At 47.0% G+C, this 26,812-nt stretch overlaps 1 protein-coding gene across 1 annotated transcript in view; it reads right to left on the reverse strand.

Annotated features, from left to right (window-relative positions):
* The window catches only part of ADGRF5 (adhesion G protein-coupled receptor F5), a gene marked incomplete at its 5' end in the record, with an annotated part of 79,597 nt that overhangs the window by 32,858 nt on the left and 19,927 nt on the right, over positions 1-26,812 (reverse strand). Inside the window, 3 exons of the mRNA XM_084624260.1 lie at positions 1,016-1,186; positions 1,755-1,818; positions 23,004-23,145. Coding sequence (XP_084480386.1) covers positions 1,016-1,186; positions 1,755-1,818; positions 23,004-23,145 — 377 coding nt within the window. The remainder of the gene's footprint in view (positions 1-1,015; positions 1,187-1,754; positions 1,819-23,003; positions 23,146-26,812) is intronic.

A 26,812-nucleotide genomic window follows, 5' to 3' on the forward strand; every position in this document is an offset into this window, starting at 1 on the left:
CCCATTTTCTTACTGTTTATGAGACACTGGCTGCTAAATCAAAGTTAACTTTCAATGACATAGCATGAAGTATTGACAAAATGTTTTGAATAAACTAGCTCACAGACAAGAAACACTTGGCAAGATGAACACACGTGTTTAGAACCAGTACGCACATCCTTCCACTGCTCCTGGATCAGCGATTTAAATTAAAAAAAAAAACAGGTCCTGAACTTTTGTAAATACATGTGGTGTTTATATATTGTTTCATATTTTAACTATTCAGAATACTATATAGCTGCAATTTTGTATAACAACAAGTGGAAAAATAAAGGTTCTTCAATTCTTTGCCCTTTAATAATGTCCTTTGGAATTACATCAGAAAGAAAATTAGCCCATGAAGTGTGTGTCCACATGCTAGGGACAAAGCATAGCCTCTTAAAGTGATTTACATTCCAAATGTCATTAGAGGAAAGTAAACACTTTGAAAATCAGCGCTGCAGCTTCCTGAAACATAAAAGTAAATCAGACTGCTATTATTATTGTGGTAATAAAGCCATAGCAGAACGTTTTAGCAGAGGGTTTCTCAGGCTCCCTCCCTTCCTTCGGCACAGAGAAGCATTCAGGCCTCTCCTAATATCAGTGTTTTGTAAGAAGGAGAGGTGTGGAATGCAAAGACCAGAAAGTGCTGTTATCTATGAATTTTTCTGTCTTGCTGGGTCCTTCCCACTCAGTAGGTAACAGAGACAGCTCTGGATTTGTAAGCTAGGCTCTGTCCCCCTCTAGTGGCACCTAGCCCTGCTAGAGATTGATGAGTCTACTACAGCCTTAGCTAGCTAAGAGCCATATGGCTTTTAGTTCATGCAGTAGAGGCTCATATGCTAAGCTTCAACGGTCTCAGGTTTAATCCTGCCCGCTGACAAGTGGAGTCTGTCGGCGTTACGTGTTCACTGATCGCTATGTGAAAATGTGAAGGCAACAGAATTATTGACAAGCCACTGCATCGTGCAGGACATCAAAAGAGCGACCTACTCACCTGTAGTAATATTGAGGCTTGAAATGTTCATTGCTGCATCTGAGGTGTTTATTATGACTGGAAAACTAAGATTCTTGAAATAATCTTTGAGGGATTCCAAGAGAGATGAATCTGTAGAAATGATCTCAATGTCAACCTTGTAGTCCACAGGAGAAAAGCCAAGTGCAGCTACTGAAAAGAAAAAGGATGGATGTGTTAGGGTTTATGATAATAACTGAAGACTTCCAGACTAGCACCTGTGCTGTCTATTCAACAAGAGCTCATGAGAGGTTTCACTGAGCCAAGAGCCAAGGTGGCAGCTGGGCTTCAGGCGAGGAGCTACATGAAGAGCTCTCAGTCCCCCCACACTGCCTCTCTTCAGTTGGTGGACGCGCTCCTGATGTGGACACGCCCACCGACATGAGGAGGGGAATGTGGATATAAATTAATTAGTGTGGTGGCTGAAAGTTAACCGAACATAGGTCGACTTAGGGCTGTAGCGTAGACATGCCCTTAGTGTGCAGTGGAGATATACACCAAGTGACCAAGGATAGAAAAGGGAGGTGGCATAAGCCATTCCGCAGGGGAGGAGCTACATAGTAAAATGTGTTCAGACACTTTCATCTTTGATTGGCCACAGGTTTGCACCACAGTGATTCACATGCTTGATCATTGCCACTCGCTATGTCTAGGAATGACCCAAGAGACCTGTTCCCCTGCTACCTAAAGGAAACCTGCTGTAACGCCAGTGTTAACATACCCCGTCGCTTCTGCCTGTGCAGGTCTGTTGGGATGTTCTCTTCTATTCCATTTTTGCTGCCAGGCTGAAAAAAGAAGGCAGTTGTATGAGCTTTATTTTATTTTATTTATTATACCTGAGCTGGTGAAAACTGAGAGGACAATTGAACTCTGCCAGTTTGTACCAGCTAAGAGTTTGGTCCATCATCTTTTGTACATGCTTACACAGGTCAAAAGCAGCCAGTGATTTCATGCTAATGCACTTACATCTCCTTATTTTCTTCTTGTTATTACTGATTACTTGTACACTCCCCATAAGTGTGTCCCAGGGTGAAATTCACTCCTCTGCAGAGGCCCAGCACAAGGCTTCTAAGATGCTTGAGTCCAAAGACTTTATACATACATACTTTATAGAATGGATACATGGAAATTATCCCTGTCTCAAAGAGTTCACTATCTAATTTTAAACGTGACATGACCAATGACAGTACCACACAATCAGGGGGATGGGGCAAGGAGTGACAAGGGTTACAGTAATAAGATCATGCTGTTACTCACTATGTGATTATATTGAAGGGTCCATTCATTTTACTCTCATGATAATTTAACCCATTTTTTGTAGGTAAATCTTAGATCATTTTTGGTCATCATGATTTCTGATAGCAAAGTAATACTATGTATTAAAAGGTCAATGTGAGTAGGCTTGCTCCTGCTCTCATTAAAATTGATGGCAAAACTCATTGGCCTCACTACAAGGAGGACTGGGCTCATAATTATATGTGCACTATCAATGGAAATGTTTATTAAAGGGATATTGCAACTATGAGCAACCATGCAAGAGTTGTTGTTTTGTAACCTGAGAGCCTCCAGACTGTCAGACAATGAGAGATAACCCAACACACAGAATCCCATCTCATTTTTATTACAGATCAGCTCAAACCAGCTCCTGTCCATCACCTGGAAGCTTTGTGAAAGCAGAACAGTAGGGAAGGCTGTACCCGCACTCTAGGGACAAAATTGGGTGAAAGATGTCAACTTAGGGTTACAGAACTTCAAAATAAGCCTCCCCACTTATTTTTCTAAGGTTTTTCTACAGTTCTGGTATCTGAGCACCTCCCAATCTTTAATGGATTTCTCCTTACAACAGCCCATGAGGTACCAGCATTTTACCAGTGGGGAGTTGAGGCACAGAGACACTAAGTGACTTAAACAAGGTCACACTGGAAGCCTCCGGTAGAGGAGGCAATTGAATACAGGGTCGCCAAAGTCCCAGGCTAGTGTCCTAACCACTGCACTATCCTACCTCTTGCCACTTTAACATTTGGCCATGAGAGTTTGAAACGCAAACAGTCATTTGTCTAAGCTGCTAGGGGAGCATGTGGATCAAGCAAGAAGACGCTGCCTATGAGATCCTCCCACCGAGTCTCCCTTGGGCTATGGATTCAGAAGATGTGTTAGGACTGATCCTGCTGTAGGACCTTTGAGGCCTGGTCTACACTACAGAGTTAGGGCAATGTAAGGTAGCCTACGTTGACCTAATAATGTCAGTGTCTACACTACAAGGTCCCTCCTGCTGTCGTAACTTGCCTGCTATGTCAACTGAGGGCTGATCTACACTACACAGTTAGATCAACATATGGCAGTTTATGTCGACCTAATTATTTCAGTGTCTACATTATAGCCTTGCTCCTGCCCATGTAAGTGCCCTCCTACACTGACATAATAACTCCACCTCCATGAGGCGTAAGCCTTATGTTGGTGTAGTTAGGGCGATGCAATGTCTGTTAGACACTGTGTCCCTTACATTGGCTGTTGGCTGTCTTGTCAATTTCACGGTGGGAGCCCCACTGGTTTCTCTACCACCCCCCACAACCTCCCGCCAGCTGGGCAGCCTTGTCAATTTCATGGCTCACCAAGCTGTGAAATTGCTGATGCTGCCCTGCTCCCCAGGGAGAAGGCTGGGTGGTGGGAGGAGCCAGAGCAGCTGGACCATGCTTTCTGGGGGTGAGAAGCCCCGGGTGGCTTTCCCCACTCCCAGCAAGGAATGGGGAGTGGAAGGGGGGCAGCCCACTGGGAGCCTGGGAGCCTGTGGGGCTGCAGGGCTCCTGGCAGGGAGCTGCCAACAGAGCTGAGAGACCCACCTCTCAGGTCCACACACTGCCCCTCTTAGGTCAGCGGAAGCGCCCCTGGTGAGGATGTGCACCACTGACCCAAGGAGGGCAGTTTGGACATGCACCACGGCAGTAATTATTGCAGTGGCTTTAAGTCAACCTAATATAGGTCAACTTACATTTCTAGTGTAGACATACCCTTAATAACTCCACCTTTGTGAGAGGCATAGCGGCACAGGAGCTAGCAAACAGAGCTGTAAACAGGGGAGTTTCAGTGGGAATTTGTAAGGGGAGTTTGTCTTGTGGTGCTTGTTTGGGGTTTGAGTTTGCTGTGGGTGGTGGTGGTTTGTGTTTCCCAGATTAACAGGATTTAGGTGGGAAGGCTATGACAGATACAGAGGCAGAAGTAGGAGTGACTCATGTAGTGGAAGACACAATGAAGATGACTGGATGTGGAAGCTGCGATATGTACATGATCCTGGAGGGGGTACCTGGTAAGAGTTTTGTCTGCACGAAATGCAATCTGATAGAGCTGATGGAGGAAAAGATCCGAGGTTTGGAAATGCAGGTGCAAAGTCTGGTTGAGTTTAGAAAGGGGTTTGAGCAGATTATGGAGCAAAGACATGAGGTTTCGGAAGGGAAAAGCTCAGACTTGCAGATGGAAGCAGGACTGAGGAATTCTGAGGGGAAACTGGGTGAGGAAAGTGGTCAGTGGTCAGTGGAAGTGACTAAAAGAACCATGCAGAGGAAAAGACGGGCTAGTGAAGGAGAAAAAGAGCTTAAGAACAGGTTTGCAGAGTTGGAAAATGAAGAAGGGGCTCAGCAGGTAGTCACTGAAGGTGGAAAGGCAAGAAAGACGAGAAGAGCGGCTAGTCCTATAGGAAAAGGGGAAGAGTCAATGGAGACTACACCAAATATGAACCCCAGAAGGATACAGGATGGGTTGAAGAGGATTACAAGGGAGAATAGGAATGGAAAGAACTTGCAGCCAGAGGGAACAGGGGATAGACTGGAGAATAGCACCGTCACCAGGAAAAGGTAGGTCTATATGATCGGGGACTCTTTGTTGAGAAGAATAGACAGGCCTGTAATCAGAGCTAATCCAGAGTATAGAAGGGTGTGCTGTCTTCCAGGTGCTAAGATACGGGATGTAGACCTGAGGTTGAAAAGGATCCTAAAGGGAGCAGGAAAGAATCCCCTAATTATCCTTCATGTCGGAACAAATGATATGGCTAGATTCTCGCTGGAAAGTATTAAGGGAGACTATGCTAGGCTGGGGAAGACGCTTAAGGAAATTGAGGCTCAGGTGATCTTTAGTGGGATTCTGCCTGTTCCTAGAGAAGGGCAACAAAGGTGTGACAAGATTATGACTATCAACAGATGGCTTAGGCAGTGGTGCTATAAGGAGGGCTTTGGGATGTATGGCCACTGGGAGGCATTCATGGACAGAGGACAGTTCTCTCGGGATGGACTTCATCTGAGTAGGGAAGGAAGTAGACTTCTGGGATGGAGGCTGGCACAACTGATTAAGAGAGCTTTAAACTAGGAATTTGCGGGAGATGATTGGGAGATGTCTAGGTAACCTCCACGCTGGATTTTAGCATTGTGAGGGAAGAAAACGAAATAAGAAAGGATACACCCGTGGGTAGGAGAATGTATACAAGGAGGAAGGGCAGTGTGGATTTCAGTCTAATAGGTTATACTGGCTGTAGAATGACCATGCCTAATAGGGTACAGAATGTGAGGGAGGCCAAACAGCAAAAATTAAGATGTTTGTACACCAATGCAAGGAACCTAGGCCCTGGTCTACACTAGGACTTTAGGTTGAATTTAGCAGCGTTAAATCGATGTAAACCTGCACCCGTCCACACGATGAAGCCCTTTATTTCGACTTAAAGGGCTCTTAAAATCGATTTCCTTACTCCACCCCTGACAAGTGGATTAGCGCTTAAATCGGCCTTGCCGGCTCGAATTTGGGGTACTGTGGACACAATTCGACGGTATTGGCCTCCGGGAGCTATCCCAGAGTGCTCCATTGTGACCGCTCTGGACAGCACTCTCAACTCAGATGCACTGGCCAGGTAGACAGGAAAAGAACCACAAACTTTTGAATCTCATTTCCTGTTTGGCCAGCATGGCAAGCTGCAGGTGACCATGCAGAGCTCATCAGCAGAGGTGACCATGATGGAGTCCCAGAATCGCAAAAGAGCTCCAGCATGGACCGAACGGGAGGTACGGGATCTGATTGCTGTTTGGGGAGAGGAATCCGTGCTATCAGAACTCCGTTCCAGTTTTCAAAATGCCAAAACCTTTGTCAAAATCTCCCAGGGCATGAAGGACAGAGGCCATAACAGGGACCCAAAGCAGTGCTGCGTGAAACTTAAGGAGCTGAGGAAAGCCTACCAGAAAACCAGAGAGGCGAACGGCCACTCCGGGTCAGAGCCCCAAACGTGCCGCTTCTATGATAAGCTGCATGCCATTTTAGGGGGTTCAGCCACCACTACCCCAGCGTGTTGTTTGACTCCTTCGATGGAGATGGAGGCAACACGGAAGCAGGTTTTGGGGACGAAGAAGATGATGATGATGATGATGAGGTTGTAGATAGCTCACAGCAAGCAAGCGGAGAAACCGGTTTTCCCGACAGCCAGGAACTGTTTCTCACCCTGGACCTGGAGCCAGTACCCCCTGAACCCACCCAAGGCTGCTTCCTGGACCCGGCAGGCAGAGAAGGGACCTCCGGTGAGTGTATCTTTTAAAATACTATACATGGTTTAAAAGCAAGCATGTGAAAGGATTACTTTGCCCTGGCATTCGCGATTCTCCTGGATGTACTCCCAAAGCCTTTGCAAAAGGTTTCTGGGGAGGGCAGCCTTATTGCGTCCTTCATGGTAGGACACTTTACCACTCCAGGCCAGTAACACGGACTCGGGAATCATTGTACAACAAAGCATTGCAGTGTATGTTTGCTGGTGTACAAACAACATCCGTTCTTTATCTCTCTGTGTTATCCTCAGGAGAGTGAGATATCATTCATGGTCACCTGGTTGAAATAGGGTGACACACAGAGGAGCCCGTTCCTGCTGGACTGTTTGCCTGTGGCTGAACAGAAATGTTCCCCGCTGTTAGCCACGGGTGGGGGGGGTTGAGGGGGTAGCCACGTGGTGGGGGGAGGCAAAATGCGACCTTTTAACGAAAGCACATGTGCTATGTATGTAATGTTAACAGCAAGGTTTACCCTGAAAGAGTGTAGCCACTATTTTATAAAATGTGTCTTTTTAAATACCGCTGTCCCTTTTTTTTCTCCACCAGCTGCATGTGTTTCAATGATCACAAGATCTTCTCCTTCGCAGAGGCTAGTGAAGATTAGAAAGAAAAAAAAATACACTCGAGATGAAATGTTCTCCGAGCTCATGCTGTCCTCCCGCACTGACAGAGCACAGACAAATGCGTGGAGGCAAATAATGTCAGAGTGCAGGAAAGCACAAAATGACCAGGAGGAGAGGTGGCGGGCTGAAAAGAGTAAGTGGCAGGCTGAAGAGAGTAAGTGGCGGGCTGAAGAAGCTCAAATGTGGCGGCAGCGTAATGAGAGGAGGCAGGATTCAATGCTGAGGCTGCTGGAGGACCAAACCAGTATGCTCCAGTGTATGGCTGAGCTGCAGCAAAGGCAGCTGGAGCACAGACTGCCACTACAGCCCCTGTGTAACCAACCGCCCTCCTCCCCAAGTTCCATAGCCTCCACACCCAGACACCCAAGAACGCGGTGGGGGGGCCACCGGCCAACCAGCCACTCCGCCACAGAGGATTGCCCAAAAAAAAGAAGGCTAGCATTCAATAAATTTTAAAGTTGTAAACTTTTAAAGTGCTGTGTGGCATTTTCCTTCCCTCCTCCACCACCCCTCCTGGGCTACCTTGGTAGTTATCCCCCTATTTGTGTGATGAATGAATAAAGAATGCATGAATGTGAAGCAACAATGACTTTATTGCCTCTGCAAGCAGTGATCGAAGGGAGGAGGGGAGGGTGGTTAGCTTACAGGAAAGTAGAGTGAACCAAGGGGTGGGGGGTTTCATCAAAGAGAAACAAACAGAACTTTCACACCATAGCCTGGCCGGTCATGAAACTGGTTTTCAAAGCTTCTCTGATGCGTACCGCGCCCTCCTGTGCTCTTCTAACTGCCCTGGTGTCTGGCTGCACGTAACCAGCAGCCAGGCGATTTGCCTCAACCTCCCACCCCGCCATAAACATCTCCCCCTTACTCTCACAGATATTGTGGAGCACACAGCAAGCAGTAATAACAGTGGGAATATTGGTTTCGCTGAGGTCTAAGCGAGTCAGTAAACTGCGCCAGCGCGCCTTTAAACCTCCAAATGCACATTCTACCACCATTCTGCACTTGCTCAGCCTGTAGTTGAACAGCTCCTGACTACTGTCCAGGCTGCCTGTGTACGGCTTCATGAGCCATGGCATTAAGGGGTAGGCTGGGTCCCCAAGGATACATATAGGCATTTCAACATCCCCAACAGTTATTTTCTGGTCTGGGAATAAAGTCCCTTCCTGCAGCTTTTGAAACAGACCAGAGTTCCTGAAGATGCGAGCGTCATGTACCTTTCCCGGCCATCCCACGTTGATGTTGGTGAAACGTCCCTTGTGATCTACCAGAGCTTGCAGCACCATTGAAAAGTACCCCTTGCGGTTTATGTACTCGGCAGCTTGGTGCTCCGGTGCCAAGATAGGGATATGGGTTCCGTCTATGGCCCCACCACAGTTAGGGAATCCCATTGCAGCAAAGCCATCCACTATGACCTGCACATTTCCCAGGGTCACTACCCTTGATATCAGCAGATCTTTGATTGCGTGGGCTACTTGCATCACAGCAGCCCCAACAGTAGATTTGCCCACTCCAAATTGATTCCCAACTGACCGGTAGCTGTCTGGCGTTGCAAGCTTTCACAGGGCAATTACCACTCGCTTCTCAACTGTGAGGGCTGCTCTCATCTTGGTATTCATGCGCTTCAGGGCAGGGGAAAGCAAGTCACAAAGTTCCATGAAAGTGCCCTTACGCATGCGAAAGTTTTGCAGCCACTGGGAATCGTCCCAGACCTGCAACACTATGTGGTCCCACCAGTCTGTGCTTGTTTCTGGAGCCCAGAATCGGCGTTCCACAGCATGAACCTGCCCCATTAGCACCATGATGCATGCATTGGCAGGGCCCATGCTTTCAGAGAAATCTGTGTCCATGCCCTGATCACTCACGTGACCGCGCTGACGTCGCCTCCTCGCCCGGTATCGCTTTACCAGGTTCTGGTGCTGCATATACTGCTGGATAATGCGTGTGGTGTTTAATGTGCTCCTAATTGCCAAAGTGAGCTGAGCGGCCTCCATGCTTGCCTTGGTATGGCGTCCGCACAAAAAAAAGGCGCGGAACGATTGTCTGCCTTTGTTTTCACGGAGGGAGGGAGGGAAGGGGGGCCTGACCATGTGTACCCAGAACCACCCACGACAATGTTTTAGCCCCATCAGAGTGCTCCATTGTGACTGCTCTGGACAGCACTCTCAACTCAGATGCACGATTGTTTGCCGTTGCTCTGACGCAGGGAGGGGCGACTGACGATACGGCTTACAGGATTGGCTTCAGGGAGCTAAAATCAACAAAAGGGGTGGCTTTACATCAAGGAGTATTTCAGGCAGGAGTTCACGGAGGGTTCCAATAAGAAATGGTGCACCTAAGTTATTTTTCTTATTGGAACAAGGAAGTTAGCCTGGCCTCTGATTGATACATGGCTAGATTTACCTTACTGCACCTTCTCTGTGAGTGACTGCAGTGTGACCTAGAGGAATGAGTCCCCTAGACAGGGGAGGAGGCAAATGAGTACAAAACAAATCTGGTCTATTTCTTGTTTTGATCCACTCCATCTATCTTTTACATCTTTGGCTGGCAGCAGACGATGCAGAAGGACTGCATGCCATCCACATCTCATGGCTGCTCGGCAGAAGATGGTACAGTACGACTGCTAGCCATCCTCATCTCTTGCCTGCCTGGCAGAAGATGGTACAATACGACTGCTAGCCATCCTCATCTCTTGCCTGCCCAGCAGAAGATGGTACAGTACGACTGCTAGCAATCCGTATCGCCTGCCTGCTCACCATAAGACAGTTCAATAGGACTGACTGCAGGACTAAAGAGAATGACCTGGTCAAGTCACTCCAAATTTAGTCCCTGCGCCCATGTCTGCCCAGGCGCTCCCAGCCGACGTGGCCAGGAGCACCTCGGACACGACGATGACAGCTACCAGTCGTATTGCACCGTCTGAAGGCAATGGGTTGCTGCTACTGTGTAGCAATGCCATACCGCGTCTGCCAGCACCCAGGAGACATATAGGTGACGGTTACCTGAGCGGGCTCCATGCTTGCCGTGGTATGGCATCTGCACAGGTAACTCAGGAAAAAAGGCGCGAAACGATTGTCTGCCCTTGCTTTCACGGAGGGAGTGAGGGAACGGGGGCCTGACGATATGTACCCAGAACCACCCACGACAATGTTTTAGCCCCATCAGGCATTGGGATCTCAACCCAGAATTCCAATGGGCAGCGGAGACTGCGGGAACTGTGGGATAGCTACCCACAGTGCAATGCTCCGGAAGTCGACTCTAGCTTCGGTACTGTGGAAGCACTCCGCTGAGTTAATGCACTTAATACACTTAGAGCATTTTCTGTGGGGACACACACATTCGAATATATAAAACCGATTTCTAAAAAACCGACTTCTATAAATTCGACCTTATTCCGTAGTGTAGACATACCCTAGGTAACAAAATGGAGGAACTAGAGCTACTGGTGCAGGAAGTGAAACCAGATATTATAGGGATAACAGAAACATGGTGGAGTAGTATTCATGACTGGACTACAGGTATTGAAGGGTATGTACTGTTTAGGAAAGACCGAAATAAAGGTAAAGGTGGTGGAGTAGCATTGTATATCAATGATGAGGTAGAATGTAAAGAAATAAGAAGCGATGGAATGGATAAGACAGAGTCTGTCTGGGTAAAAATTACATTGGGGAAGAAAACTATTAGAGCTTCCCCTGGGATAGTACTTGGGGTGTTCTATAGACTGCCGGGATCTAATTTGGATATGGATAGAGCCCTCTTTAATGTTTTTAATGAAGTAAATATTAAAGAAAACTGCGTGATCATGGGAGACTTTAACTTCCCAGATGGAGGACAAGTGCTAGTAATAAAAATAGGGCTCAGATTTTCCTAGATGCCATAGCTGATGGATTCCTTCATCAAATAGTTGCTGAACCGACTAGAGGGGATGCCATTTTAGATTTGGTTTTAGTGAGTAGTGAAGACCTCATAGAAGAAATGATTGTAGGGGACAATCTTGGTTCGAGTGATCATGAGCTAATTCAGTTCAAACTGAATGGAAGGATTAACAAAAGTAAATCTGCAACTAGGGTTTTTGATTTCAAAAGGGCTGACTTTCAAAAATTAAGGAAATTAGTTAGGGAGGTGGATTGGACTGAAGAATTTATGGATCTAAAGGCAGAGGAGGCCTGGGATTACTTTAAATCAAAGCTGCAGAAGCTATCGGAAGCCTGCATCCCAAGAAAGAGGGAAAAATTCATAGGCAGGAGTTGTAGACCAAGCTGGATGAGCAAGCATCTCAGAAAGGTGATTAAGAGAAAGCATACAGGGAGTGGAAGATGGGAGGGATCAGCAAGGAAAGCTACCTTATTGAGGTCAGAACATGGAGGGATAAAGTGAGACAGGCTAAAAGTCAAGTAGAGCTGGACTTGCAGAGGGAATTAAAACCAATAGTAAAAGGTTCTATAGCCATATAAATAAGAAGAAAACAAAGAAAGAAGAAGTGCGACCGCTAAACACTGAGGATGGAGTGGAGATCAAGGATAATCTAGGCATGGCCCAATATCTAAACAAATACTTTGCCTCAGTCTTTAATAAGGCTAAAGAGGATCTTAGGGATAATGGTAGCATGACAAATGGGAATGAGGATATGGAGATAGATATTACCATATTTGAGGTAGAAGCGAAACTCGAACATCTTAATGGGACTAAATGGGGGGGCCCAGATAATCTTCATCCAAGAATATTAAAGGAATTGGCACATGAAATTGCAAGCCCATTAGCAAGAATTTTTAATGAATCTGTAAACTCAGGGGTTGTACCGTATGATTGGAGAATTGCTAACATAGTTCCTATTTTTAAGAAAGGGGAAAAAAAGTGATCTGGGTAACTACAGGCCTGTTAGTTTGACATCTGTAGTATGCAAGGTCTTGAAAAAATTTTTGAAGGAGTAAGTAGTTAAGGACATTGAGGTCAGTGGTAAATGGGACAAAATACAACATGGTTTTACAAAAGGTAGATTGTGCCAGACCAACCTGATCTCCTTCTTTGAGAAAGTAACAGATTTTTTAGACAAAGGAAACGCAGTGGATTTAATTTACCTAGACTTCAGTAAGGCATTTGATACTGTGCCACATAGGGAATTACTAGTTAAATTGGAAAAGATGGGGATCAATATGAAAATTGAAAGGTGGATAAGGAATTAGTTAAAAGGAAGACTACAGCGGGTCCTAGTGAAAGGTGAACTGTCAGGCTGGAGGGAGGTTACCAGTGGAGTTCCTCAGCGATCGGTTTTGGGACCAATCTTATTTAATCTTTTTATTACTGACCTTGGCACAAAAAGTGGGAGTGTGCTAATAAAGTTTGCGGATGATACAAAGCTGGGAGGCATTGCCAATTTAGAGAAGGACCAGGAAATCATACAGGAAGATTTGGATGACCTTGTAAACTGGAGTAATAGTAATAGGATGAAATTTAATAGTGAGAAGTGTAACGTTATACATTTAGGGATTAATAATAAGAATTTTAGTTATAAGCTGGGGACGCATCAATTAGAAGTAACGGAGGAGGAGAAGGACCTTGGAGTATTGGTTGATCATAGGATGACTATGAGCCGCCAATGTGATATGACCGTGAAAAAAGCTAATGCGGTCTTGGGATGCATCAGGCAAGGTATTTCCAGTAGAGATAAGGAGGTGTTAGTACTGTTATACAAGGCACTGGTGAGACCTCACCTGGAATACCGTGTGCAGTTCTGGTCTCCTGTGTTTAAGAAGGATGAATTCAAACTGGAACAGGTACAGAGAAGGGCTACTAGGATGATCCAAGGAATGGAAAACTTGTCTTGTGAAAGGAGACTCAAGGAGCTTGGCTTGTTTAGCCTAACTAAAAGAAGGTTGAGGGGAGATATGATTGCTCCCTATAAATATATCAGAGAGATAAATACTAGGGAGGGAGAGGAATTATTTAAGATCAGTACCGATGTGGACACAAGAACAAATGGATATAAACTGGTCATTGGGAAGTTTAGACTTGAAATTAGACAAAGGTTTTTAACCATCAGAGGAGTGAAGTTTTGGAATAGCCTTCCAAGGGAAGCAGTGGGGGCAAAAGACCTATCTGGCTTTAAGATTAAAGTCTGTAAGTTTATGGAGGAGATGGTATGATGGGATAACATGATTTTGGCAATTAACTGATCTTTAAATATTCATGGTAAATAGGCCCAATGGCCTGTGACGGAATGTTAGATGGGGTGGGATCTGAGTTACTACAGAAAATTCTTTCCTGGGTGTCTGGCTGGTGAATCTTGCCCATATGCTCAGGGTTTAGCTGATCACCATATTTGGGGTCGGGAAGGAATTTTCCTCCAGGGCAGATTGGAAGAGGCCCTGGAGGTTTTTCGCCTTCCTCTGTAGCATGCCCCACGGGTCACTTGCTGGGGGATTCTCTGCTCCTTGAGGTCTTTAAACCACGATTTGAGGACTTCAGTAGTTCAGACATAGGTGAGAGGTTTTTCGCAGGAGTGGGTGGGTGAGATTCTGTGGCCTGCATTGTGCAGGAGGTCAGACTAGATGATTATAATGGTCCCTTCTGACCTTAGTATCCATGAATCTATGTTGACATAGCTAGGTTGATGCAGTGGCAGAGTAGACACTGTGTTGCTTGTGTCGACTTAAGTGGTCTCCAGGAGGCAACCCACAATGACCCACTGTGACTGCTCTGGTTGCTATTTTCAACTCCTCTGCCCAGCAGCTAGGTACACAGGAACAAGCTCCTCCCCCCTTACAGGACTGCTAATTTTTTAATTTTCATTTCCTGTTTGGTCAGTGTGGAGAGCTCACCTAGCAACTGCCCAACTGAGCATGCCAGGCCCATGCTCCAAATGCACTCCAGCCTAGAGTACACAGGAGTTGGTGGATCGCCCGGGTCTGTGGGGAGAAGAGCCTGAGCAGACTCAGCTCAGATCTAGCTGTAGGAATGTGAACATTCACAAGCAGATCTCTTGGGCTGTAGGGGGAGAAGGGCTACTAGGGCTACTCGCAGCAGTGCCGAGTGAAAGCCAAGGAGCTGCGTCAGGCCAGAGGAGACCAGCACTGAGCACCCAGAGGCCGCAATTCAGCAGCATGCAGCATCTCCAATGCGAGCCCTCTCCCGCCGCCCGCTCATGCTGCTGGGGGACAGAGACTCATCAGGCTCTGGCAAGGGAGTGGGGCCGAATGGATGGAGCCGGGGCTGGGAGTCTGGACTCCTGTGTTCTCTCCCTAGCTCTGGGAGGGGAGTGGGGTGTAGGGGTTGGGAGGGGGGTTATATCATTCAGAGATCATAGAAAGAGGTGCATTTTCAATGCTACATTACTTCATTCACAGCATGGTTCAGACCAGGTTGCCAAAAACACAGTGACAGGCACAACACAGGAAAGCAGCATACATCGCTGAGGGGTCATTATTAAAACAGTCTTTCAAAGCCTTCCTGAGCTGTATAGCTCCCTGCTGAGTTCCTCTTATAGCCCTGGTATCTGGCTGCTCAAAATCAGCAGACAGCTGATCCACTTCCACCCTTCATGCGGCAGAAACTTCTCTCCCTTTGTTTCACAGATATTATGAAGCATGCAGCAGGCAACTATAACCATGAGAATATCTTTTTTCACTGAGGTCTAACCTAGTGAGTAGACTGCTCCAGCGCCCCTTCAAACGGCCAAAGGCACATCAACCATCATTCTGCACCTGCTGAGCTGATTGTTGAAGTGCTTCTTGCTGCTGTGTAGGTGTCTGGTGTCCAGCTTCATGAGCTGCGGGAGTAAGGGATAGGCTGGTTCTCTCAGGATCACTATGGGCATTTCAACATTTCCAGTGGTGATTTTTGTGGTCCGGAAAGAAAATCTCTGCTTGCAGATTTCTGAACAGGACTGTGTTTTTAAAGATATGCGCATCACGCACCTTCCCGGCCCATTCCATGTTGATGTTGGTAAAAACATCCCCAGTGAGCCACCAGTGCTTGCTACACCATAGAAAAGTATTCCTTTCTGTTTATGTATTCTGTGGCAAGGTGGTCTGGTGCCAAGATAGGGCTATGCATGTCCTCTATCGCCCCACTGCAGTTAAGTAACCCCATTGCAGCAAAACCATCCAGTGTCTCCTGCACATTGCCCAGAGTCAGAGTCCTTCTTAGAATCATAGAATGATTGCAGAAGGCAATCTTAGCAGAAGGCAATCAATGGTCCTGCAGACCTGGATCATAGCAACCCCCAAGGTGGATTTCCCAACTCCAGATTGATTCACAACTCAACGGTAGCAGTCTGGTGTTGCCAGCTTCCACATAGCGATCACCACTCGCTTCTCCACTATCAATGCAACTCTTATTTTGGTGTCGCTGCACTGAAGGACTAAGGAGAGCTCCTCACAAAGTTGCTGGAAAGTGGCCTAGTGCATACAAAAGTTCTGCAGCCACTGCTCATCAGCCCATACCTGGATAATGATGTGATCCCACCAGTCAGTGCTTGTTTCTTAGGACCAGAAACAGCACTCCACTCTGTTCATCTGCTCTGCGACTGCCAACAGCAACCAGGAATTGTTTGTTTCCATGACTTCCAGCTACTTGAAAGGAAATTGCCATATTCCAAGCAGCAGCTCCTCTGGTTGCTCTGGAAATACTGCAGGATCAGGTGTGTTGTGTTCACCACGCTCACCACAATGGTGCAGAGCTGTGCAGGATCCATGCTTGTCTAGAGATGGCAGATACATGGCTATGCTAGGTTTTTGAAAACAGGCATGAAATATTATGGGATGTAGAGAAAACTGCATCATGGGACGTTCACGCCATGTTCCCAGTCACCCCTGAGAGAATGTTTTGCCCCCATGAGACATTGCAAGCCCTTCCCATAACACCTGGTACTAGATTCTGGCAAGTTGCACCGTGGGATAGCTACCCATGATGCACTTCTCTCTGCATTGATGGAAGTGCTACTAGTGAGGACACACTCCGCTGACACAAGAAGTATAGTGTGGACATGCACAACTGACTTAGGGTATGTCTACACTATGAAATTAGGTCGATTTTATAGAAGTCAATCTTTAGAAACTGATTTTATAGAGTCGATTGTGTATGTCCACACTAAGTGCATTAAGTCGGCGGAGTGTGTCCTCACTACCATGGGTAGCATCGACTTACAGAGCGGTCCACTGTGGGTAGCTATCCCACAGTTCCTGCAGTCTCCACTGCCCATTGGAATTCTGGGTTAAGCTCCCAATGCCTGATGGGGCAAAAACATTGTTGCGGGTGGTTTTGGGTACATGTCATCAGGCCCCCCTCCCTCCCTCCATGGAAGCAATGGCAGACAATTGTTTTGCGCCTTTTTTCCTGGGTTACCTGTGCAGACACTATACCACAGCAAGCATGGAGCCTGCTCAGCTCACCATCACTGTACATCTCCTGCATGCTGCAGATGCGATACTGCATTGCTACACAGCAGCAGCTCCTTGCCTTCACGGCGGACGGTGCAGTAGGACTGATAGCCGTCGTACATCTCCTGGGTGCTCCTGGCAGACCTTGGTTAGGTCGATCAGGGGGCCTGGACAGACATGGATATTCTCCTTTTAGAGCACCAATGGGAGCCAGAGACTCCAGGTCATTCTCTTGGAGATTTAGTCCTGCCTGGAATGTCATGCGAGCTGGAGGCTTCTGCCTCAGGCTGCTCTCCCAGCCAGCAGCATCACGCGGTTGCACCTACTCCAGCCTATCCCTTGCTCCCATGGCTCATGAAGCCTGAACAGTAGTAAGGAGCAGTTCAACTATAGGCTGAGCAAGTGCAGAATGGTGGTAAAATGTGCCTTTGGACGTTTAAAAGCTCGCTGGCGCTGTTTGCTGACTAGGTCAGACCTCAGCGCAACCAACATTCCCATTGTTATTGCTGCTTGCTGGGTGCTCCATAATATCTGTGAGAGTAAGGGGGAGACATTTATGGCGGGGTGGGAGATTGACACAAATTGCCTGGCATTCAATTTTGAGCAGCCAGACACCAGGGTGATTAGAAGAGCACAGCAAGGCGTGCTGCGCATCAGAGAGGCTTTGAAAACCAGTTTCATGACTCACCAGGCTTCGGTGTGACAGTTGTGTGTTTGTCCTTGATGCAAACCAGACCCCTTTGTTGATTTTAATTCCCTGTAAGCCAACCACCCTCCCCTCTTTGAAATAAAGTAACTATTGTTTTGAAACCATGCATTCTTTATTAATTAAAAAAACGAGATAACGGACAAGGTAGCCTGCATGGGGTGGGGGAGGAGGGAAGGACAAGGCCACATTGCTTATTGTAGCCACACTAAAAATAAAACTGTTTGAATGACAGACTTCTGTTGATTGGGCCATCCTCTGGAGTGGAGTGGCTGGGTGCCTGGAGCCTCCCCCTCCATGTTCTTGAACATCTGGGTGAGGAGGCTATGGAACATGGGGAGGAGGGTAGGTGGTTATGCAGTGGGGGTCTGTGCTCTTGTTGGCTTTCCTGCAGCTCCAACGGACGCTTCATCATATCCGTTTGCTCCCCCAACAGATGCTTCATCATGTCCGTTTGCTCCCCCATTAAGCTCAACATCGCATCCTGCCTCCGCTCTTCGTGCTCACTTAATTCTTTCCTGGCCTCTGCAACTGAATGCCTCCATGTATTAAGCTGTGTCCTATCAGTGCGGGACGACTGCATGAGCTTGGAAAACATGTCATCGCGAGTGCGTTTTTTTCACCTTCTAATCTGCAATAACCTCAGGGACGGAGATGATAGGGGGAGTGTAGAAACATTTTATGCTCTACGATTCTGGGGGGACTTCATGGTCACCTGTGCTGCTGAGTTCACCACGCTGATCAAACAGGAAATGAAATTCAAAAGTTCCTGGGCCTTTTCTTTTGTAGCTGGCTGGTGCATCAGAGTTAGAATCATAGAATCATAGAATCATAGAATATCAGGGTTGGAAGGGACCCCAGAAGGTCATCTAGTCCAACCCCCTGCTCGAAGCAGGACCAATTCCCAGTTAAACCATCCCAGCCAGGGCTTTGTCAAGCCTGACCTTAAAAACCTCTAAGGAAGGAGATTCTACCACCTCCCTAGGTAACGCATTCCAGTGTTTCACCACCCTCTTAGTGAAAAAGTTTTTCCTAATATCCAATCTAAACCTCCCCCACTGCAACTTGAGACCATTACTCCTCGTTCTGTCATCTGCTACCATTGAGAACAGTCTAGAGCCATCCTCTTTGGAACCCCCTTTCAGGTAGTTGAAAGCAGCTATCAAATCCCCCCTCATTCTTCTCTTCTGCAGGCTAAACAATCCCAGCTCCCTCAGCCTCTCCTCATAACTCATGTGTTCCAGACCCCTAATCATTTTTGTTGCCCTTCGCTGGACTCTCTCCAATTTTTCCACATCCTTCTTGAAGTGTGGGGCCCAAAACTGGACACAGTACTCCAGATGAGGCCTCACCAATGTCGAATAGAGGGGAACGATCACGTCCCTCGATCTGCTCGCTATGCCCCTACTTATACATCCCAAAATGCCATTGGCCTTCTTGGCAACAAGGGCACACTGCTGACTTGACACTGCAAAAGTCGACGTAATTTTGTAGTGTAGACATACCCTGGAACAGGAATGCCAGCCAAGGTCTGAGGAGCCCAGTGGGGGACAGGGAGAGGGAACTGGAGCTGAGGATATGGGCACTTAGCTGAATTTTTTTAAAAACCTTGGGGTCTAGTTTCCCCCACCGAATAGCAGGAGTGCAGGGTTTTATCAGCTCTATCTGGATCCCCTTCAGGGGAAGGACTGGTAGCATCCCAGTCAATTGAAAACTCAGCCACCTATTTCTCAGGCCATCACTAGCATGCTTTAGGCAGGGGCATGATGGCACAAGGGACACAGAGTAGCCGAGTTCATGCAGGGGTCTGCCAAGTAGAGTACAGCATGTGTTATTTTTAGATCAACCCTAGAATGCACTGGCACCGTTCCTAGTGATGGGCCAAAAAACACAAGTGGCGACACAGAGGCAGGAAGTTTGCATCTTCGCCGGTTTGTGGAACTTAATTCAAACCTTTATTTACAGTGCTGGTGAATAGCTTGGCACCCCTTAAGACACCTCATCACACAAAGGAGCCACACAGAGTGTGATTAGAGCTGCTTCCTCCTCAGATTACATCAGTCCTGATTGTAAAGATTCCCAAAGCATATTTTGCTGCACAAATAGGGATGCAAGCCTTTCTCCTGGCCAAATTTCAGCTTGAACAGTTACATGATGCTTACAAGTATCAGAGAGGTAGCCATGTTAGTCTGGATCTGTAAAAGTGACAGAGTCTTGTGGCACCTTATAGACTAACAGATGTATTAGAGCATAAGCTTTCGTGGGTGAATACCCACTTCGTTGGATGCATGTAGTGGAAATTTCCAGAGGCAGGTATAAATATGCAAGCAAGAATCAGGCTAGGGATAATGAGGTTAGTTCAATCAGGGAGGATGAGGACCTCTTCTAGCAGTTGAGGTGTGAACACCAAGGGAGGAGAAACTGATTTTGAGCTTTTGATGCTTACCTAAGTCCACTTCCTCCCTCAGTTTGAAGCTGTAGAAAGAAGTCTTAAGTTCCTCTCCTAACTGATTGAGGTTTTGCTGTTCACTGTTAAACAACTGCCACGTTGCGCCAAGAAGTGGCTGCAATTCAAGACCTGGTGAAGTTGGCTTGTTTGCAAAGCATTTTGGGACCCTTCTGGATTGCAGATGCTATATAAATATTAGGTGTGGTGTATTGAAAAGTGGGTAAAAATTGCAAGCTGTCACATTAAATCCTAGTCCTACTTGCCCCTAAGGAAAGTGTGTGATCTATGTCCTCCGCAGAAAGCCAGCCTAGAGCAAGGTGCGGTGAGTTGGGCCTCTCTGCTTTAGGGAGCAGGTGGCTTTGTCTCTCGCTGTTTTGAGGTTCTTGTCTTAGGGTTCTGGATTCTAAAAAGTAAAGCAGTGTTACATCACAACCTTCCTGAAAGAGCACTTTATGGTTTTTATCTATCTTTTTTGTGTGTATGCTGTGAACTTAACCTAGGATATCAGATATTTTTGTTCAATATATGCTCTCCACCCAAAGCTCTGTGGTTAAGGAACGGCTTGCAAAAACAAAACAAAAAGAGACACTTTCTCCCTCTTAGTCATCAGCTGTAGGAAGTGATGTGCTGATGGAACCAGAGAGCTGATGCTTTTAGCTCCTGATCTTGGACAACCTATTAACTCAGTAAAGCCGCTAGAACAGAAGGGGGGGAAAATCACTCCTCATCACACTAAGGTAATCAGGTTTAGTGTGGGGAAATATGTAGGGTTCAGGGGGAGAAAAACAATGCCCCAACCCAGTCCACCAACAGCTGTCTATGATAACCCCTCTATGCAGAGATTCCCAAACACTAGTTCCAGCCATTGGCTCCTTGTCATAAATATAAAGGGAAGGGTAAACCCCTTTGAAATCCCTCCTGGCCAGGGGAAAGCTCCTCTCACCTGTAAAGGGTTAAGAAGCTAAAGGTAACCTCGCTGGCACCTGACCAAAATGACCAATGAGGAGACAAGATACTTTCAAAAGCTGGGAGGAGGGAGAGAAACAAAGGGTCTGTGGGTCTGTCTATATGCTGGTCTTTGTCGGGGATAGACCAGGAATGGAGTCTTAGAACTTTTAGTAAGTAATCTAGCTAGGTATGTGTTAGATTATGATTTCTTTAAATGGCTGAGAAAAGAATTGTGCTGAATAGAATAACTATTTCTGTCTGTGTATCTTTTTTGTAACTTAAGGTTTTGCCTAGAGGGGTTCTCTATGTTTTTGAATCTAATTACCCTGTAAGATATCTACCATCCTGATTTTACAGGAGGGATTTCTTCATTTCTATTTACTTCTATTTTTATTAAAAGTCTTCTTGTAAGAAACTGAATGCTTTTTCATTGTTCTCAGATCCAAGGGTTTGGGTCTGTAGTCACCTAGGCAAATTGGTGAGGCTTTTTATCCAACATTTCCCAGGAAAGGGGGGGTGCAAGTGTTGGGAGGATTGTTCATTGTTCTTAAGATCCAAGGGTCTGGGTCTGTAGTCACCTAGGCAAATTGGTGAGGCTTTTTACCAAACCTTGTCCAGGAAGTGGGGTGCAAGGTTTTGGGACGTATTTTGGGGGGAAGGATGCGTCCAAACAGCTCTTCCCCAGTAACCAGTATTAGTTTGGTGGTGGTAGCGGCCAGTCCAAGGACAATGGGTGGAATATTTTGTACCTTGGGGAAGTTTTGACCTAAGCTGGTAAAGATAAGCTTAGGAGGTTTTTCATGCAGGTCCCCACATCTGTACCCTAGAGTTCAGAGTGGGGGAGGAACCTTGACACTCCTCCTCCATCTTGTTCCCTAGGTTCCTCTCTGCTCCATTGTATTCAGTAACTGGTGCATAGTCCATCTCAGTGGTGCAAAGGGGGTGGAGAGGTTGGTCTCGCTCTCTCTCTTTCTCTCTCTCCTTAAAACTGCTCCAGTGAAAAACAAACCCTCTCTCTAGGCACTCTTTCTCCAAAACACAGTGGGAAAGGCATGTTCCCATTGCACATAGGTGATCTGGAAGTTACAGGCCGACACAAGGGGCTTCTGTGCCCTGTGTGTGGTGCTGAATCAGATGAGGATCTGCACAAGAATGTGTGCTGCGGGGTGTGTGTGTGTGTGTGGGGGGGGGGTCTATTGGCCGAGAACCCTACAGTGGGGTCACAACTGGCCACAACTACTTCTCCCTGTGGGCTATCTTCATCTTATTATTTATTTCTAGTGCAGCTGTATGTTGAGGCCCCACTGGAGATCAGGACCCCATTGTTCCAGGCCCTGTAGATACACAGACAAAGCAAAAGGCAGCATCTGCCTTAAAGAGCTTATAGTCTAAAGAAAGGAAGTATTATGTGGTCTAATCATTAGCATACTGGATTGGCAGACATGGGTTATAGTCCTTCTCCCTACCCTGACCAGTTGTGTGACCTGGGGCAAGTCATTTCACTTCACTGTTTCTCCTCCCACCCTTTGTCTTGTCTATTTAGACTGTAAGCCCTTCAGGGAAGGGGCTGCCTGCTACCATGTGTATGTCCAACACCTAGCACACTGGGGGCCTGTAGGTGCTGCCATAATAAATATTATCCCTATTCGCCAGGTGGGAAATGAGACACAGTAAAAAGACATTTTGTACAGGAAGACAATGGAAGAGGTGAAAATTGAACCCAGATCTGAGTCCCAGCTCTGTTTTAAACAGGAGACACCATTATCACAGCAGCTGATGCTTTTGTCCAGAGATTGCCCCAGGGCCTGCTTTCAGGGTACCAGGAACCGGATTTTTGTTCACACAACTATTGACACAATTCCCACCCAAGCATAGCTCACGGAGCGAGCATTTAAACCAAGCTATCTAAGCCGCTGATAGCCTAACATGGTAAGAAGGTAGGAAATATGACATCTTGCTCAGTTTACACTGAATGTGTTGAGTTAGGGCTTCACTTACTGGTCGCAGTGGGTTATTTCTGCAGTCAGTGGAGCAGGCCATTTAGCTGTCTATGCATTTATAAAGGATGGCTACATTGCAAAATCCAGCAGCTCCTCAAGTTGTTCTCATTTGACCCAGTGGACAGGGCACTATAGGAGACCTATGTTCAGATCCTGGGTCTCCTGGCTGACCTTGGGCAAGTCTTTATGGGGATAATGACACTGATCTCCTTTGAGGCTGATGGAAGGAAAAGTGCTATATAAGAGTTAGGCATTATTATAAACCAACTGAAAACCACCATAAAAGTTACTTACTGAGTGATGGATGAATGGATCAAAATTAAGTTCAAAATTAACTTCCATCGAAGCGTGGGTAGATGTGGTGACAATTAGAAGTAGGAAGCAGAAGACTTTAATGCCCAGGGACAGCATTTCACCCAATACTTTATTGCAGAATCTGAATGAAAAATATAGCAAAAGGTTAGGAATTTTTCTATCTCCTACCACATGACTTTGTCCTTCAACTCCCTTTCCCAGGGTATCCTAGCCCTAAAAGGCTCCCCAGCTTTTTTTGTGCTTGTAATACTTCTCCCTAAAATGTGCCCAGCTCTGAGAGCTCTGCTTCCTGCCAAGGGAGAGAAAGGGAATCCTTTCATTGTTGTTATGCATACTGGGGAGCACCTAGAGGTGCTGTTCAGGGATTGGCAGGTGCTGTACACAATGGATAAAGGAAAAAATGGTCCCTGCCCCAAAGAGGTTACAGTCCCAGGACAAGACGGAGCGTCTGGTTTTTACCAGCAAAGTGCTATGAGTGCCATTCTCATGATCAGCATAGCAGTTACTAGCTTGTTGAGACAGTGTGGTCTCGTGGCTAGAGAAGTTGAGTGGGACTCAGGACTGCTGGGTTCTATTTCTGACTCTGCTGTGCACCCTTGTCTGAGTCACTTCACCTCTTGCTTTGCTTCTGTTTCATCTGCCACTCTTTGGATATGTCTATATCCGGATTGGTGGGCAGCGATCGGTCCAGTGGGGGTCGATTTATCATGTCTAGTCTAGACGCGATAAATCGACCCCCAAGTGCTCTCCCATCAACTCCTGTACTCCACCACCACGAGAGGTGCAGCCAGAGAGCGGCAGCAGTCAACTCACCGCAGTGAAGACACTGCAGTGAATAGGTGTAAGTACGTCGACTTCAACTACGTTATTCACGTAGCTGAAGTTGCATAACTTAGATCGATTTCCCCCCACCACGAGTTTAGACTGGCCAAGTCTTGTTTATTTAGACTGTAAGTTCTTCAGGACAGAGACTGTTTCTTACTGTGTGTGTGTGTGTTTGTACAGCACCTCGCACAATGGAGCCTCTAGGCATTACTGTAATAACAACAATAATGTTCAGGAACAGTGAGGAGTTTCAAAAAGGTCTCAGCTTCAAGCTAGAGTTTATATTCACCCCTACGTACAGGATGAACATAAGGCCGATGCACCACTTTCAACGCGGTATGTGTCCGGATCTTCTTCCTGGACAAGGAGGAAATGAGCCAGCTTTCCTAGAGAAGCCATTTGTAAAATAGAGAAGGATGGCATTGTGAGGGGCAGGAACAAAACTCACTCCCAGTACAAAGGGACAGGATGTGAATGAAGATACAAAAATTAAAACCCAGCAATTTTTCAGATTTCTAACACCAAGTATGTTGGGTTCATTTAATCAAAAAATTGGAAAAACGTTGAGGAATTTTTTTTTGTACAAACGTTTGTTTCCTTCTAAAGGCTCTTTTCATGGGGGTGGGGGCAAAGCTTTTCTATGAAAAAAATGAGCAACTTATTTTCTTGCTTACACCAATTTACATCTATACTAACTCCACTGACTTCAATGGCCTTACTCCTGCTCTACACTGGAGTAAGCAAGAGGAGAATCAGTGGCATTGTTATAGTAGACAACACACCAGGCATTTTAAGGCGTTGTTTCCTGGTACCTCTTACCAAGTAATTATTATTTTTTTCCCTACATGTGACCCAAGTCTCCAGCCCCTTTTCTGCACATTGCTCCAGCAAGTAGCCTAACTTGTTCTGCCAGCATTACTCATACTGTTTGTTTGGATTAAACAGTGTCATGAAAGTGGTAACTAACCTGACAAACATGAGGGCTGGCCAGCTGCCCTTGGGTGCTCTTCTTTATGAAATTGCAATGGAATGATATTTACCACCTTTGATTTAATCGCCAAGGGGAAAGAATATGAATGTTACTCTGATATGCCAGCAGGCTGGTTGCTTTTCAGAGATTCACAGAGTTCGAGCAGCCCCATATGTAACAGGAATATTTACAGGTACCTGATACATAACAGCATAATTGCAGGCTGCGATGCACTACTGTCAGCAAAGCCTATGTTTAACAATGGCCTAACCCCAGACTTCTCAGGGGCTCATGCTTTTAGGGAACAGGTTGCCAGGTGCTTACAAAGCTCTGCCTAATGTATACACAAAATGCAACTTTGTAACTGGACTCCAAGTTCATTTCATAAGCACCTGTGAAAAAAACTGCACCATTAAATCCAAAGTCAAAGCATCGGGTACGTACTCAACAGGAGATGCCAGGGCTGGTGGCCAGTCACGCCTCCTAATCAGACTGCTAAGTGGTTTTTTCCTCGCCTCATTCATAATTTACAGTCACACCGCCGGAGGCTGTTATCATGCCAGATTTTACAACTTCAGACAGATCTGGCTGGGTCACTATTTGGATGGGGGAAGCCAACAGAAATTTCATGCGCTGCAGGAAGGGTTGTTAATGAGTCAGTAGGTGATAACCTGGTCTCTGACTCAGCTGGTATTATTTGTAAGCATTTCTGTAACAGTCACAGGGCCAAAGATTATAACTGGTCGTGCTGGGTGCTGCACAAACAGAGATAAAGTGACAGTCTCAGCCTTAGAGAGCCTAAACTGAAAAAGTGCAAGCACAGAGGAAAGGCTGGGGCTGCGACATACCAGCAAGTGAGCATGGAGTGGGTTAGCCCAGCTTTGTTAGTTTCACGGTGTGCTGGTGTTGGGAATTAATAGTGAACGGAATGCTCAGCATGGCATTTGGGAACACAGCGCTGCCGACAGCCCCTACCTTCACCACTGTGCAAACCTGGGGCAGTTTCACTGTCGGGAGCAATAGTAACCTGCCCTCCATGCTCTGTGAGCCCAGTCAGAAGGGTCAGGTGGGCAAATTGCAGCATGGCCGCTGTGACTGCAGGGTTGCCAGGGGTGGAGGAGGTTAAGGAACTGGTCTAGAAGGGCAGCCAAAGTGGTTGCTTGGAGAGCTGTAAGGTTGGGAATGGCTTTCCCCATGAACATTTGGGTACCATACATGGGCGAGAGGCCCCGTTGCTTGCCCCCAAGGGTGGTGCTAACGGAGGCTGAGAGAGGCTAAGCCTCCACAAACCTCATATTGCTGGGAGGGGGGGCAGTGGAGGATTTGGGGCCCCTGGAAAAATCTCCTGCTTCTGCCGTGGACCCAGGGCTGCAGTGGGGTCACAGAGCTTTTCTGATCTCGGGGCTGCAGCACTGGAGCAGGGGGAAGGAGTGAGCAAGGAGCAGGGCCTCGGCGGGAAGAGGCAGAGTGAGGGCGGAACAGGGATCAGAACAGAAGCAGGGCCGTGGGGGAAGGGGTAGAATGGGGGAGGGACTCCGGGCTCGGCACTCCACTTTCTGAGGGGGAAGCAAAGGGAAGCCACAAAGGCAGTCATGTAGCCCTCCCCAGCAGTATGTTTTGGGTGCCCAGGGCAGCCAGCAGAGAGGTCAATCTCTGTGAGGGAGGGGGCGGGAGTGGGGAAGACCTGGCTGGTGGCTCTACCCTGTGCTGGGCTCAGCTGCTAGTTGCAGCTGGGCTGGGGAGGATGGGACTTCCTCTTCCCCTGCAAGGCATCTAGGGCGGGGTCAGACCCACCCCCAGATTTCTCCCCCAGCTGCAGGAAGCTCTTCAAAGTCCCCCACCACCACCATCCCCGCATGCTTCCTGCACCCATCGTTCCTCAGCTGCAGGGGGAGGGATCCCCGTACAGGGAGCTGCTCCTGCATCTGCTCAGTCCCCATGCATCCAGATCATAGAATCATAGAATCATAGAATATCAGGGTTGGAAGGGACC

This window comes from Lepidochelys olivacea (assembly GCF_965140295.1).
Source record: "Lepidochelys olivacea isolate rLepOli2 genome assembly, chromosome: 3".
Taxonomy (NCBI): domain Eukaryota; kingdom Metazoa; phylum Chordata; order Testudines; family Cheloniidae; genus Lepidochelys; species Lepidochelys olivacea.